General features: G+C 39.9%; 1 protein-coding gene across 1 annotated transcript in view; it reads left to right on the top strand.

Annotated features, from left to right (window-relative positions):
• LOC127439561 (synaptic vesicle glycoprotein 2C-like) overlaps window positions 1–16555 on the top strand; it is a 43863-nt gene that overhangs the window by 20293 nt on the left and 7015 nt on the right. The window contains exons 3-4 of the mRNA XM_051695720.1: window positions 7978–8158; window positions 11884–12035. Coding sequence (XP_051551680.1) covers window positions 7978–8158; window positions 11884–12035 — 333 coding nt within the window. The remainder of the gene's footprint in view (window positions 1–7977; window positions 8159–11883; window positions 12036–16555) is intronic.

Genomic DNA, 16555 nt, shown 5'->3' with positions numbered 1-16555 from the left:
CGATTTAATGCCCAATAATACGTATAGCTTAAGTAGTGTCCGTGACATAAACGTTGTGCCTTGATCGGTGAGGATTTCTTTTGGAATCCCCACCCAGGAGATTATTTTGAAGAGTGCCTCCGCAACACTGCATTTTGAGATGTTGCAAAGAGGCACTGCTTCCGGATATCGTGTTGCATAGTCCACTAGGACCAATACAAAGCGATGTCCACATTCTGACCGCTCTAATGGCCCGACGAGGTCCATTCCAATTCTTTCAAAGGGGACCTCGATCAACGGAAGGGGGCGCAATGGCGCTTTTGGGGTGGCCGGTGGGTTAACCAGCTGACATTCACGGCATGCTGCACACCACCTGCAGACATTGCCGCCAGTGCCCGGCCAATAAAAACGGGCTAATAGACGGTTCAGTGTTTTCCTTTCTCCTAAGTGACCCGCCATGGGATTATAATGAGCCGCCTGGAATACCACTTCCCGATGGCTCCGTGATATCAAAAGCTGGGTTGTATCATCTATTGTCTGAGCGTCCTGCGTCACTCTATACAACCGCTCATTTATAATTGCAAAATAGGGATATGACAGGGCGATATCTGGCTGGAGTTGTTGACCATCGATCACTCTCACTTGGTCGAAGGCGTGTTTGAGGGTTTCATCTTGTGACTGCTCCAAAGGGAATTCCCCCTCAGGGAGCTCCCTGAGAAGGGGAGGGGCTACAGCCTCTCCCCCTCTCTCGTCATCATGATGTGGAGCTGTCGAGGACAGCCCCGGCTCCGCCTCCGTTGCCAGAGCATCGCATATTTCACATCTCCCTAATTTAGTGCAGGACCCATCCGCACAAATTCCCTTCAATAAATTTCTAAAATCAGGCCAATCCATTTCCAGAATCAGCAGATGGGTGAGTCAGGAACTAACCGTGGCCTCCGCTCTATGCTTTGATTTCAACCGGTGTCCATCAGCGCTTGGTGAGTACCCCCCTTGACACTTACCGGTATCCGGTACACTCCGGCCTGGTCGGGGGCAGCCTGTGGAATGTCGGAGACCCATTCCACCATCCCCAGCTCCATCAGAGGGCACTGATCCCGGAAGTGGCCCGGGTGTCAGCACCTCCAGCATGCTGGCCCAGGCGCTATGCCCACACTTGCGTCGGTGGGCGCCCCCACCTGAGAGGGAGAGCGGCGGGGCATCGGGGTAGGGGAAGGTGTCGCCTCCCATGCCTGGGGAACTGGTCTGGCGGAAGTCCTCCTCGCCTACGTGGGGCAGGAACGGGCCCTGGGGAGAGAGCAGAATGAGAGGAGAGAGGGGAGGGGGATGAGACAGGGGAAAACACAGGGGGAGGGGAGAGAGAGTAGGAGGGCTCTTCCGCCCTCGGGATCGCCGCCATGTGGTCCTTCGCAAGCCGGACGGCTTCCTCCAGTGACGCCGGGTGGTGGCACTGGACCAACTCCGCCGTCCCTTCTGTTCCAGTACCACCTGGTCGATGATCCCCTTGACGCCGCGGTCCCTCGCTAGCAGCCATCTCTGGCAGGCGTCGCGGAGCCTTTGGGGCGAAGGCAAACGGGCAGACGGACTTCTCCAGCTTCAGGCTCCGGAAGAGTTGACGATTCTCTTCCGGACTCTGACCAACCCGTTGCAAAATGGCTTTTTTTGGGTCACCATAAGCCAGGAGGCTCGTTGCCGGCAGTTGTTGAGCCACGAGCTGGGCTTCCCCAGACAACAGCGGAATAAGTCGGGCCGCCCACTGACCGAGCGGCCAGCCCCAGATGTCGGCGGTGTGCTCAAAAAGATCAAGGTACGCTTCTGGGAGGACTCTACGGGGCGACTTCCATCCATCTTCAACCAAGATCCCGGGTTTTGGCACCACTGTGAAGGTAGTCGATAAGGAGGACACGGGAGGCAGGTTGCTCCACTTACAGGTAAGGATTTTAATGACCACACTTCAGTGCTCACAGCTTCACACTCTATTCTCTTCAGTTTCACAATAATAAATTCTTAGCTTCACAATAATAAATTCTTAGTTCACAATAATCTCTTCAGCTTCACAACAATCACTTTCTGGACCCAGGCTCTCTCTCTCTGGTCTGCTGGTGGTGTGGCTCTTTTATGCCACTCTCCCTGTGCTCACTGTAATTAGAGACAGGTGTTAGACATAATTTAGCTCAGGTGTAAGAGCCCTTACCGCTTTCTCTCTCTCCGGACGGATGCTTGACCACGCCCCCGCTGCCACATGTACCTAATGCAATGTCACAATACCACATTACGCTTCTGATCTTAAAGCCTGATCGCTTAAAAGGGATAGTTCAATTAAAAATGTATATTCTGTCATCATTTTCTCACCTCTTGTCGTTTGAAACACAGATTTTTCCTCCATGGAACCAAAAGTAGATATTTTGCAGAATGTGCAGGCTGTTCCCCCCAGAAAGAATTGCGAATAACAATTTAATTAAAGGAATATTCCGGGTTCAATACAAGTTAAGCTCAATCAACAGCATTTGTGGCATAATGTTGATTACCATAAAAATATATTTAGACTTGTCCCTCCTTTTCTTTAAAAATAAAAAAAGTGAGGTACTTGCAATGGAAGGGGGCAATTTTTGGTGGGTTTAAAGGCAGAAATTTGAAGCTTATAATTGTATAAAAGCACTTACATTAATCTTTCTATTAAAACTGTTAAAATTTTTTAGCTGTAAAGTTGTTTAAATTGTCATTTTTACAGTTGTTTTAGGGTTTGTTGACATTACATCGTAATGGCAATGAAGTTGTAAAATTGGCTATAACTTACAACTATAACTACACAGAAATGGTTTGCAAGTGATTATAGCACACTAAAATCATGTTAACATGAATATTGTTTATGTCTTGTGGCTATACTTTTGAAATTGTGGGTATTTTAATGTTTATGGATTGGCCCCATTCACTTTCATTGTAAGTGCCTTACTGTATCCCAGATTTGAGCTTTTTTTGAAGAAAAGGAAGCACAAGTAAAAATTTAATTTGAACCTGGAATATTCCTTTAATGTAAGACTGCTGGGCATGTTTTGTTGGCCGCTATTCTCTGATTGGTGGCTCTTTCTCTTCAAGTTCATGGTTAGTGTAGTTCTTCACCAGGAATTCTGCTAATAAACATATATATATATATATATATATATATTAAGTTGAAATAACATGGACTGATGTCATCAACAGAAGCATATACCCTCAATTAACAACCTCAGAACTCATGGTAGGTCTGTCTTTAATGGTTTATAAGATATTGTTAAAAATCTATTTGCCTGTGACAAAATAAAAGGGATTTTTACTTCTGGAACCAGACTAATGCGCACTATATTCTGTTTGGTGAGGCTAATGATAATGCTAAGATCTTTTCAGTAAACATTGCCACAACAGCGATCTGTGGTTCTGACGAATTTGTTCAAACTGTTTTATAACTGTTTATAAGATTGTGAGATAGCTTTTACTGAGATGTCTTAGAAAAGACACTTGAGGTGATGTTAAGCTAATGACATTGAATGCGCCTGCAAATTGTTGATTAAATTATAGGATTGAATTACTTTTGAATTATAATCACTAACAGGATCCTGTAAAATCCTGAGCAGTCCTGAGTTAGATGTGGATACAGTCGGCCTGGGGCTACTTATTGTGGTTTTACAGTCATTAATTGTACATTTCTGCCACATTCTCTTTTGGTCTTCCCTGTTACCCATCTATCACACTCATGGTTGCATTTGCATTTATGATTTTTTTTAGCACCATGCTCTACCAGTTGAGCTACTGTTACTATGTCACTCACACTTTAAGCATTTATCCTGATTAAAATCTATGAATTGCAACTAAGGGACATTTAGTCTTCCGTAGAAAGAAGAAACCAAAATGCATCACGCAATTACGATAATGGATGGGTTTTGAACACATTGTGTGGTATCCTCCATTATGTTTGGCTCAGATCCAGGAGTCCATCTTTGTCTATTAATCAGTGGCTGTTGTATCTAATACATCTCATCATAATCCTCTTTCTGTTTTTCTCTTATTCTCTTCTTTATCTGCCTCTTTTTGTGCTTTGGTGACTGGGGGAAGCTGAGGTTGGCTAAACTGCAGTTATATCACCACTGCAAAGATAACAAGACCAGCACAGCTTCTTAAAGGAATAGCTCACCCAAAAATGAACATTCTTTCATAATTTACTCACCCCTCATGTTGTTCCAAACCTGTATGACTTTCGATATGTCACAGGTCCTGCTCAACCTGCCCCTAGCTGGATTCAAACCGGCGATCCCTGGCATGGGAGGTGGGCGCGCTAACAAGGAAGCTATCAAGCCATGGCCTCTGAAGCGTATCTTAAGGCCAGGAGAGTGAGGTTTACATACTGCACAGCTATCACATACCAGCTGGCTACTGTTACACTCACCTCCTTAAACCTCACTCCCATCTGGGTCAAGGCACCAGTGTCACCAGTCCTACTCAACCTGCCCCAAGCAGGTTTCAAACCTGTGATCCCCCGCATGGGAGGCGGATGCACTAACAAGGAGGCTATAAAACCATGGCCTCTATCCTCAGTCACTTGTCCATTTCTTAAGGCCAGGTGAGTGAGGTATACACACTGCACAACTATCACGTACCAGCTGGCTACCATTACACATACGTTTGTATAGTGTTTTGGCATAGCATGGTAAAAATGAATGATTAAAAATATTAATTATTCCCAATATTGACTAAACAAAGTCATCTTTAAGACTCCAGTTATCTACAAACACTTTGCAAATCAGTGTGACTGAAAAAAAAAAAGCAGTTCAAGCAATAATTCTTTCGCAAATTACTAACTAATTAACTTTAACATTGTGGCTTCATATACTGTAAGTTGCAGGAGTGGATGCAGAATCATACACTCACTGTATGTTTGCATTTGCACAGCAACTGTTAAATCATCCCAACTTTATATTGAGCATATTTACATGCACATTCTTACACGGATAACATGTGTGGTAATGTAAACGCAGATTTCTTTGTCTGATTTTTGGAAGTAATCAGCGTATTGGTGTGCATGTAAACAAGTTTATTGTTCAGTGTCTCTGCAACAGTCATAATTATTATTATTTTATTTTGTTTTTATAGAAGGAGCAGTGCTTCTCAGCTGTGTTGAGTTGACAATCAGCCCCACTGGGCCTGCTGGAAAAACACAATCAGCCTGTAAGAGCTTGTTCTCGACAGGTCTCCATACTTCAGCTCTCCCTGCTGTGTCAACAGCCCCAGTCATCACTAAACTGCTTTCAGACAGTCACTTCTGGCTGTTCCAAAGCTGTACACTGTCTTAACTTCACTACAGTTTCAGTAAGGGAAGACGGAGAAAAACAAATAAAAAAGAGGAGAGGGAAAGGGCAAAGTGGAGCGATAGCGAGAGAGAGAGAGGAATAACCTGGTTTGCCGGCGCCCAGATATGCCATCTTCCGGCCCTCAGCCACTCCCCAACCTCTGGTGGATGACAGCTCACTCCTCCCCGGTGGACGGTAGTAGGTCCTCCGGCCCCAGGCAGACGGTCATGCTCCTCCCCCTCTTTTCTCTCTTTTCTTTTTTTTTTTTCTCTATTCTTTTTTATCTATGGGGGGAAACGGCAGCGTGCCTCAGATCCTCGGCGGCCGGCAGTGACGTCTCCATCCCCAGGCGGGAGCCGGCTGAACCGTCAAAATAATGGTTTAATGAAAACTTAAAAAAAAGACAAAGAAAACAAATGCACACACTGCAGATGCATGTGGTTCTCTCTCTCCCAGACTTCTGCATTCCGCTGCACTTATCCCTCTCCTCGGCTGATTAGCCAGATTGGGGGCTGGGCGTGTGTAGTCACGCCCTCCTCCTCGTCACACTTGAATAATTCAGTATGGTCATAAAATCCTTCTCTCCTTAGTAATGGTCCATCTTAAGTTGCCCTGGTTTCAAGATTACTCCAAAATTCTTGCTACTGTACCAGCAAAACAATAAGTTTAGTGCTTACTATTACAGTAATTGCTGTGCTTGTTCTACAGCAGTAGATTGTAAGTGCTTGGTCACAGAGAAAGCTGCTGTACCAGACAAGAATTCACACTTTAAGAAATCAGCAAAATCTCTAAGAAATTTGAATCTAAGATTCTCACACATCTTTTTGCCCTTCATTCAATTAAACCATCTGTCGACCAGTTTCTCTCCTTTTTTCCTTTATTATGCTCTCTTTGTCTGACTAGGCAGCTAATGTTCATTCTTATGTAAAATTCGTACGTTTAGTTTACCCATTAATGAAAATTCTGCCGTCATTTACTCGCCAACATGTCATTCCAAACTTGGATTACTTTTTTCTTCCATGGAGCACAAAAGGAGATGTTAGGTATAATGTTGGGCAGAATGACTGCCTCAGTCACCATTCACTTTCATAGTATGAAAAAAAGATGCAATGAAAGTGAATGGGGAATGAGCCTAACACTCTCCCTAACATCTTGTTTTTGCGTTGCCTCTAAAGTCACAGGTTTGCAACAACATTGTGAGTAAATGACAGAATTTTAATTTTTGTGTGAACTATAATTTTAAATTTACTTCATCCACAGGTTATGTAACCTGTTGTACAGTATGTGTACAGAAAAATGGATGATTATCTGCAGAAAATTGCTACAGAAAAAAAATATTCATAGTGCAGTTATCGAACAGCTAAATAACATTGGCCAGTTTTGTTAAAGCGGTGATTCAGTGAATGCAGTAAGACTACCTGTAAAGTTCATTATCATCTAATCATTCACAAATACCACACACAAGTCTCTTTATTTATCTGTACTTACCTTTTTTTCTCCTCTTTATCTGCAGACCATCTACTAGATTATCATCTACCATATTCTGTGCTCTAGAAATATCTGTAAGGACATTAATAATTAATAATTAATAATAATTTTCTTTATTTATCACACATTATACATTTGCACATATACGGTGAAATTCTTCTTTTTCACATATCCCAGCTAGGCTGGGGTCAGAGTGCAGGGTCAGCCATGATACGGCGCCCCTGGAGCAGATAGGGTTAAGGGCCTTGCTCAAGGGCCCAACAGTGGCATCTTGGCAGTGCTGGGGCTTGAACCCCCGACCTTCTGATCAGTAACCCAGAGCCTTAACCGCTGAGCTACCACTGCCCCTGCAATACATCTTATTGCAATGTATGATAGTGGATTGCATTCTTTTAATTCCTTTACTTTATGTAACTTTTAATTAAGTATGCTGATATTTTTAGATAAATTAAGCAAAAGCTGGTAGTAAATCATCCTTTGTAGTGACTTCCGAACACTCCCATATAATTCTGATATTGCTGAGATTTTATACCTATTTAATGTTATGTGTTTTTCCTTGGGGCTACTTTATTTATATAATCAAAATATTTAATGTACAGGAGAAAAACTTCCTTGGAATGCTACCAGCATTATTATGTAAAGTCTCCTTTATTTCACCAGAAAACAACAAGTAAAGTCATCATACGAAAACAGTCAACCAAAAGTTGTTCTTATTCTGAGAAGCAGTTTCATGTAAGCTATTTTACTTATATTAAGTCAGTCTGTGATTGGTGGATTATGGTTTTGCAAGGGCCCTTCAAGCCTCTTTAGAGATTTCTTGTCACCATAGCGATTTGTAATGTTTAAATAGCGAGAACAGTATAGCAAAAATGAGAAGTAGTGTTGGTATTGCAAGAAAGTCAAAATACCAGAAGTAAAGGGGTAATTACAAGAACTGACAATCCATATTTGTAGTACATTTCAAATGATTCAAAACAATGGTCCACGACTAATATACAACATCAAAGTTGCAATAAGGTGTTCAGAAGGCTCTATTTGTGCTGAGGGGGAGACTCCAACCTTAAGTCTCCGTTGGCTGTCGAGTATTTCTCCTTCCGTCCATATGTTTCTTTGCCTGAGGTATGTGTTCCTTCTATCTCAACTTGTTCTTCACTTATTCTTCCTCTCTCTCTTACTTATTTCACTCTAGGCAGCATTGTGTACCTGGGGATGATGGTAGGGGCCTTCTTCTGGGGGGGCATGGCTGACAAGGTGGGCAGACGGCAGTGTCTGCTCATATGCATGTCCATGAATGGCTTCTTCGCCTTCCTGTCATCCTTTGTGCAGGGCTATGGCTTCTTCCTGCTCTGTCGCATGATAGCTGGCTTTGGGTGAGTCCTTCTCCCACTCCACTCGATCTACCACGTTGTTCTGTGGTAAATATATTCTGTAAAACTTGTTCGATATGGAGTGGTACGTTTTTTAAGGCATTCAATCCTGACAAAATGTGGGTATTGAGGGTGATTATAGGCTACGTTCACACAGTCAGTGTTTCGGATTGACAACCGTATTTACTTACAGGTGTGAGTCTTGAAATGTCCTATTCATACAACAGCTTACAGTAGCAGTTCGAAAACCGTCTGTATGAATGAACAACCAAAGTCACAACCGTATTCTAACAGCTGTAATCATAGTGAAAGTGACTAAAGAAGGCGACATCCATAAAACCGGCAAGTCTTATCACAACTGACGCCGCGTTATTAAATAAACAAGTCCAATGAGGCAAGCAGCTAATATCTCCGTCTCCTTTAAAGAAACCCCACATAAGAGACACGCTCGTATACCGTGCAGCGTTGCTTTCACTGTACATGACGTAACTAACAACTAGTTGTCCAGTGCGTTTCCATTCACACAGCATAGGCTTGCCAAGAATGCAGTTGTGAGACCTGAAAATTTGCAGGTGTCAGTTTGGTTATAGAATGCGGTTGTCACACCAGTAAATAACCGTCCTGTGTGTAAACGCAACCGTAGGCTATTAAGCATTCAGAACAGGTCTGACAGCTGTATTTTGCTGCTGTGCGAACTTGGCCTTAGATGATGTACATCGTTACAATGCAAAGTATGGGCTGAAGTAGATAGTCTAGTGGTGTGACTTTAATTGACTTTAAAGTTGAAGATCAGATCAAATTTCATGACCAGTTTATACAGAAATCCAGGTAAATCCAGAGGGTTCACACATAAGAAAATATATCATATCAGCCTCTCCCAGACATATAAGAAAAAAACATAGAAAAACTGTCCATTTAAGATGCTACCAGCAGGGCTCGACAATAACGCTTGTCTGGGACAAGTGGATTTTTGAAGGGGCAAGTGAAAGATAATTTTATTTGCACGACCAGACAAGCAGACTGATTAAAACGTCAATAGTGAAAAAATAACTGGCTACATTTGTGATAGGCTAGGCCTGTGTCACTTATTAGAAAGTTCATATTCTTATTCTGCTGTTGAAAATAATCCAGAGTGCATAATTTTATAATTCACTTGAGATCTAGTAACAGGTGCGCACTGTTTGATTGACATGCGGTGTATGTGTGTGTGCTGAACATGCGCGTGTGTTACGAAAATGCTCACGCTAATGCGCACCTGAACGATCAAATACATTTCAGAATTCTGCCAAAATGCCCATCTTGGTGAGGTATTCATGTAAACACATTGAGTGATGTCTAAAGTGGATGTAAACAGTGGAGAAAAAAGTGCGGGCTTGTAAGTATAAATGTAAGCTAATAGTCCTGCTGCCGTCTAGTATGTCCTTATAATAATCAAACAACCATAACAAGAAAACAAGAAAACACTCACTGCTCTTGACTGAGTAACTTTAGTAGCTTTAAAAAGTATTAATGTATTATAATCATACAGTAAAGTAGTAGTTTTATGTTGCATTTCATTCTGAATGTTTACTTGAATACTTGATGGCCTACTGCTGTTAAAAACGTTTAAAGCTTTTAAAAAAGCACTGATCTTAATTTGTTCTATTATTTTTCATCTATTTCTCTTCATTGCTGTTTTTATTGTTATTTTATTACTAACTGTTTACTGGTCTTGAATAATTACTTAAGAACTTGAAGCCATTCTTCCATAATTAACAAATTAGTTAGTGTTATTATTTGTTGTGGTTTTGAAGCTGGTATTGAGAATTGTCACATTTCAAAACAGACTACTGCAATTTTGGTATTGTGATAAAGTTTAGCCTTTATTGTACATGGTAGATCTTGCTGCAATAACATGATGAAAACGTAGATCTCATTCCATAGAACTATGAGCATCCCTGATGATAATGGTGGTGATGGATTTTTCTTTATTTGACTACCGTGCGTAACATAAAATAATTACCATATGACAATAGCCTCCTCCCCTACCCAGTGCAGTTTACATTTCTGTTGCAGAAAATTGAGTTGATTACATAGGTACACTATTAGGTTGGGCATCAGTCATAATTTTAGGAAACATACAACATAAACCTTGTCATGTTACTTGGGCATGTAATTTAAATGTCCCTTTTTCTCTCCAGACAAGTAAATTTTTTACTCAGACATGTGAATGGACAATTTACTTGTCCGGAGGACAAGCACATGCCAATGCTTAATGTCGAGCCCTGTACCGGGATGTAGTCTAAAACTGCACTTTGATGTGGGTTTCTGGAGAGCATTCTGAGCTGGATCATGACGAATTATTCAGTGGGCATCTTTTATCAACTGTCTTCAAAACGAGAATGTCTCCCCTATTCTTTAGATAATAGTCTTTTTCAGACAGACAATACATTACATTTGGCTGGATCGATAGCCTCTGCAGTGCTGCTTTCTTGACTCTATCGTTGACAGAGACTGCCTGTGGGTCCGCACTTGTCTCTTTGATAATGGGATTATTGTGATTCTTTGAACACATTCAGCCTGTAATGACTTTCACTAAAGTCTGGGCATCCTAATGAGCATTTCACAGGATGTTGTTGCTGATTAAAATGTCTACATGGGTACAATGATGTTAGTGGTACCATCATGCCTATATAAAAGAGTATACAGTATATGTGATAAATCAGATATTTCATAGTGGAATAATAAGGTTTAAGGTCATTGACAGGCTTAGGTATCCAAATTTAGAGTATTCATCCAAACCCTCAGCAGACGGATAACCATTACTGCTGCTAAAGAAACAATTTAAAGGACTTTTTTTTTTTTTTAAGTTTCCTTAAATCCTTGTAATTTATTAGGTACTTTTTAGGCAGTTATGTGTTTTTCTTCAGATGTTTCAAGTTGTTTCAGAAAGAAAATATAACTTTCTTTCTTTCATACAACACTAAATGAGATATAAGGCAAAATGACTCAGTCTCAATTTTCATTGCAATAAAGTGAATGGTGTCTAAGGTGACTAAGACTAACATACTGCCTAACATCTCCATTTATGCTCAGTGGTAGAAAAAATGTCATAGGGGTTTGGAACAACACAAGGGTGAGTAAATGATGTGATAACTTTTATTTTGGGCTGAACTATTCCTTCAAATTTTTGTGAATGATTTCAAAGTACATCAGAGAATGCAGAGCATTTCAGTGCAGCCCAGATATAAGACAGGTAATCCTTGATTCTTCTACATGCTAACATTTGATAATTTGATAATTGGAAATTTCAGGCTAACATTGCACAGTTTATTTGGAATATTGATCTGCACAACTGAAGACACAGAGGACTAATTAAGTCTGTGTTGCAGTTAAATGCAAGACTAGACTAATTCAGCTTTTTCTTCCTCTGTGTAAGTACTTAATAGAGTTTTAATTAAATGTAGCCTAAATGTAGTCTAATGATGGTGATTACTTTCTTTCTCTTTCTTTCTTTCTTGCTTGCTTGCGTTGTCATAGATTGAAATCTAGCCTCTTTTTTGAACTCTCTGATACATTTTTGCAATCAAAGCACTCACCGATTAGCTTGTATTTTTTACCAACTATTTTAAGTTGTTCCCCTTTTTTCTCTTAGTTGAATCAAAAAAGCTACACAGATTCACACTTGTTACTGTTTTCCAAATGATGTTACTATAAAGGATTCTGCACATAATTTCCATGTTCTTTAGAATTGGTGGAGCAGTTCCCATTGTCTTCTCATACTTTGCTGAGGTGTTGTCAAGAGAGAAGCGTGGAGAGCACCTGAGTTGGCTTTGCATGTTCTGGATGATTGGAGAAATCTATGCCTCAGCCATGGCCTGGGCCATCATACCTCACTACGGTAAGATAACAAGATTATGCTTATTAATATCTGCTCAAGAGCACTCTTTTTTACCTGTATTATTTTGCTAGACCTTATAGCCATTTTTACTGTACAGTGAAGTGATAATTCTTCAAATACATTATGCATATGGTTGTAATCTGTTACAGCCAGGGCCGTAACCACCAATATGTTGAATATTTGGTTACATTCTTTGTCATAGCACAACCAATCAGCTCAGTATGACTCTTAACTGGAAAGGAAAGACAATAAACCCTCCTAACCCTGTGGTACAGTGGTGGTACCATGGTGCAGAAGTGGTATCAAATGGTAATATAATGGAAATTTAAAATATATAATCCTTGATACCAAAGTACTGAAGGATTACCATATTCATATATCATGGTATTTTCATGGTACTCCAAGCTATCTCAAAGAATAGTATAGTACTACTATGTCACATGTTCATAGTAAAGCAGTAAGCCATGAGAGGCCATACAGTTATTTTACCATGGATAAGGGGTGCTCTTGTGCACAACGAAAAACCTCCTGTGGTAAAATCATTGTAATGCACAAATTCGATTGACTTCTTGCTTTTATGAGATAGCACAAACAGCTAATATGAGAAAAGACCCCAATGTTCTATGATCAGTTACATTTAGTATTAATATTAGCCAGAATAAATAATGATTCTGTCAAGTAATATAGTTCATTATCCTAACTGCAAGAGTTTGGGAATGACAAGCAATGTAGCAACTTGGCGCATTAATATAGGCTAGAATGTGTAGTAACAGATGTGCATTTATAGTCATGGCAGTCATTTATAATTATTTATATTTATAACATGGATCATCCATTAAAATAACATGGTTTTACCATGGTACATGTCCAAACGCATGGTCTTATCAAGTTACCCTGTCTATGAAAAACATGGTAATACCATGGTACTTTTTTGGAAGTGACGCAAACTCTGAAGGTAATAAACCTAATTTCCTAATTTCCATTCAAATCAAGTATCATAGGCTTATTACAGTGCAACCAGGTTCTCGGGGAGCTAAAGTCATGGTGCCTGCTTTTTCTCCAGCACGTGTGGGCTGTCCTCTCAGCTGGCAGTGATGACTGTAAGGCGGCAGAGAAGAGCAGAGCTTTAGGTTAAGTGATTAATGTAGAAACAGAGCACTGCTGGGATATTTAAAGGATGAAGGCACTCTGGTGGGGGAAGGCATAGCTCGATGATTTATGAGAACCTCGACTCTGGAAATAAGCTGCACTCATCAGTAAAGAAATGATGGAAAAGAGGTTAAAGGAGGAGGAATGAAGCTGAATGGATGTGGAGAGGAGCTGCTCGGCCAAAACGATGGTTGTAACTGTCCGTTCTCACTCCCTTTTTAAGGGGGGGCAGTTTTGTTCAGATCGTAATGAGGTTTTTCTCCTTGCCTTGAGAGACAAAGCGAGAGGAGAGCTTGATTTATGAATGGCCCTCGGTGGAGCCCAGGCAGGGGACAGGCTGTCAGACGCAGTGGCTAGGAGAGTATTAGGCAGTCTATATGCTGGGAATCAATGGGAAACAATCATTGGCTCTAAATTGGGAGTCTGTATGTATGTATGTGTATGTGTGTGTGTGTGTGTGGACAAGGGGGTGCAAGGAAGGGCAGCAGTCATGGGTGGTTATTATGCATTCAGTTTCTCCTTTCCTCCAGTAATGGTAATCAGGTGATACAGAATGTGCATGTGTGGAAAGTTAACAAGAGTCAAGAGAATGAGCACACACACACTCACACACACGTATAGACTCACGTGCAATACAGAGATTACTTACTGTACCCCTCTCTAATAATAGATACAGAAAGATGGCAACATTTTACATTAAGGCTCTATTTGTTAACATTAGTAAATGCATTAGGTATCATGCACTAACAATGAAAAATATTATTTTAGAGCATTAATAAAATCTTTGTTGATTTATAAAAATACAGTTTTTCAGTGTTAATTCATGTAAAAAAAATAAAATAATATATATATATATATATATATATATATATATATATATATATATATATATATATATATATATATATGTGTGTGTATGTTGAAATTAACATGAACTAAGATTAATTAGTGCTGTAAAACTATCGTTCATTGGTTCATGTTATCTAATGTCCATTAAGATTCATGTTAATGGTAATGAGTATTAACATTAACATTAAAAGGTTAATGAATACAATCTTATTATAAAGTGTTACCAATGACTTAACTACGGTGGCTGAGGGGTGCACAGCGGCAAATTAGCAAAACAAAACAAGCTGTAAACACAACTAAATTAAGCCACAGCACAATGGAAAAACCACAGCACCATGGAAATAAGCTACAACACAACAAAATTAAGTCACAACACTATGAAATGAATAAGCCACAACATAACAAAATTATCAGAAAATAAATAGTTATAAAAACACTGTACTTATTTCTCCTTAAGTGCTCTGGCCAATACCTGGTTAGGACTCTAAGAACTCTTAATGCACATAACTTCATTAACATTTGCTTGAATCAATACCAGACAATAATGCGAAAATGACATCATGTTACCTGCAGCTATTCATGCATACCAGCAGCTCTTAGAAGGTGTCCTGCTCCTGTGAAAAACGGCAAGGCGCTCAAGGGAAATGCTCTGTTCCATGGTTAATGCTCATTCGAGACACGTTGACAGGGGAACTCTTGAAGTGACTTGCTGTGGTACGTGCAGCTCTCTGCATCTTCCGAGCAGCCTCAAGATCTCTCATGCACTGAGTCAGACTGCCACATGACTTAAAATACATTACTTAAAAAAATATTTATTTTCTGTTAATTTAGGTGTGTTGTGGCTTAATTTTGTTGTGTAGTGGCTTTATTTAATTGTGTTGTGGCTTTATTTCATTATGTAGTGGCTTTATTTTGTTGTGTTTTCAGTTTATAATTGCTTTGCTAATTTGGTTGTGTTGTGCACTTCTGGGCAACTGTACATAATTACACATAATAACAATTAACAAACCATAATATAATAACATAAATTTATAATAGAACTGAAGCCTCAGCTTTCTGTTCCTGGCTGACAGAAGTGGAACTCAAGGTGGTCTTCTGCTGTTGTAGCCCATCTGCCTCAAGGTTTGACATGTTGTGCATTCTGAGATGCTATTCTGCTCACTACAGTTGTACAGAGGGGTTATCTGAGTTACCGTAGCCTTTCTGTCAGCTCGAACCAGTCTGGCCATTCTCCGTTGACAGTATACTTTTAAAGACTAGAATGTTCTAACATAACGAATTATGAAGCATACCCCAGGCTTAAGCATGGACAATAGTAATAGTGATGGAAAGTAATAAATGCAAGTAGGAAAGATATGAAGCTGTATACTGTAATACTTGGAAAAAAAATGGAATCATTTCCCGTCATCACAGCATTGAAGTGTTCACACAGTTTAAGTATCTGTTTGCATGTGTTTTTAGCTACAGTCTGCTTTACAAGCATGAATACAGTCCAAGGTAGTAGAGCCACAGGCAAACCACTGTACATGAGTGAAAAACCGATAGGTCTGCTAGCTGCTGACTCAGTCATCCGTTCCTTTAGGTAATTATGCACATAATCTACGTAATGACGTAATTTCCAATGACATGGGTGAAACATTAACCCTCTGGGCCTGCCTGCTGTCGCAGTCACAGCTTCATTGTACTCACTTATACTTCAGTGTAGTGTTGCTTTCATTATTTACCACAGGTCCTCACAGAGATAGCCGAATGAACACACACACACACAGCGCTTCACCAATCCCTATAGCAGTGGTTCTCAACCAGTGGGTCGCAGGTGTGTTCTGAATAGGGTCGAGGACAGCTGGAAAAAACAATGATAAATGCAAATAATAAAATGCAACTAACGATAACAGATATATATATACTGTATATATATATATATGTAACAACACTTGCCATTTCTTTTTTGGTTGAAGCACTTGGATTGAACTGCTTTGAAATGAGTCACTTTCAACTGCCATTGTACTGAATAGACAGACCAGGATATTCAATAAAATGTTTCCTTTTGTGTTTATCATAAGAAAAAAAAAAAAACATACTGGTTTGCAAAGACATGAGGGTGAGTAAATGATGACAGAATTTTAATTTTTGGGTGAATTAACACTTTATTAATATTGCATATTGTTGGGCCTATGCAAATCATAGTAATATTATTAAATAGCCTATTATTAAAATAATAAATGTTTGATTTTAAGGGCATTTTTGTTTAATTTTTTGTGTCCAAAGTAAAATTTGGACCCTAAAGAAAACTAGAGAACTACTAATCTAACTCTTTCACTCACATTCAGACATAAATAATATTTATACCTCTATCCTCAAGCTGTAATGTCTTACTTGTTGGGTGCAGATTTTTGTCATCACGCTTCAACATCCACATCAGTCACAAAATGTTGGTTTCTTTGAACACACACTGTAATCCCAACATTCATGTATAATTGGCGGCATTCATCAAAGTCTTATTTGAATGCATATGTGGATTT

Source organism: Myxocyprinus asiaticus, chromosome 4 (assembly GCF_019703515.2).
Source record: "Myxocyprinus asiaticus isolate MX2 ecotype Aquarium Trade chromosome 4, UBuf_Myxa_2, whole genome shotgun sequence".
Lineage (NCBI taxonomy): Eukaryota > Metazoa > Chordata > Actinopteri > Cypriniformes > Catostomidae > Myxocyprinus > Myxocyprinus asiaticus.
Note: the sequence above shows the minus strand (reverse complement) of the source record. Positions and strands in the feature narration are given on the sequence as shown.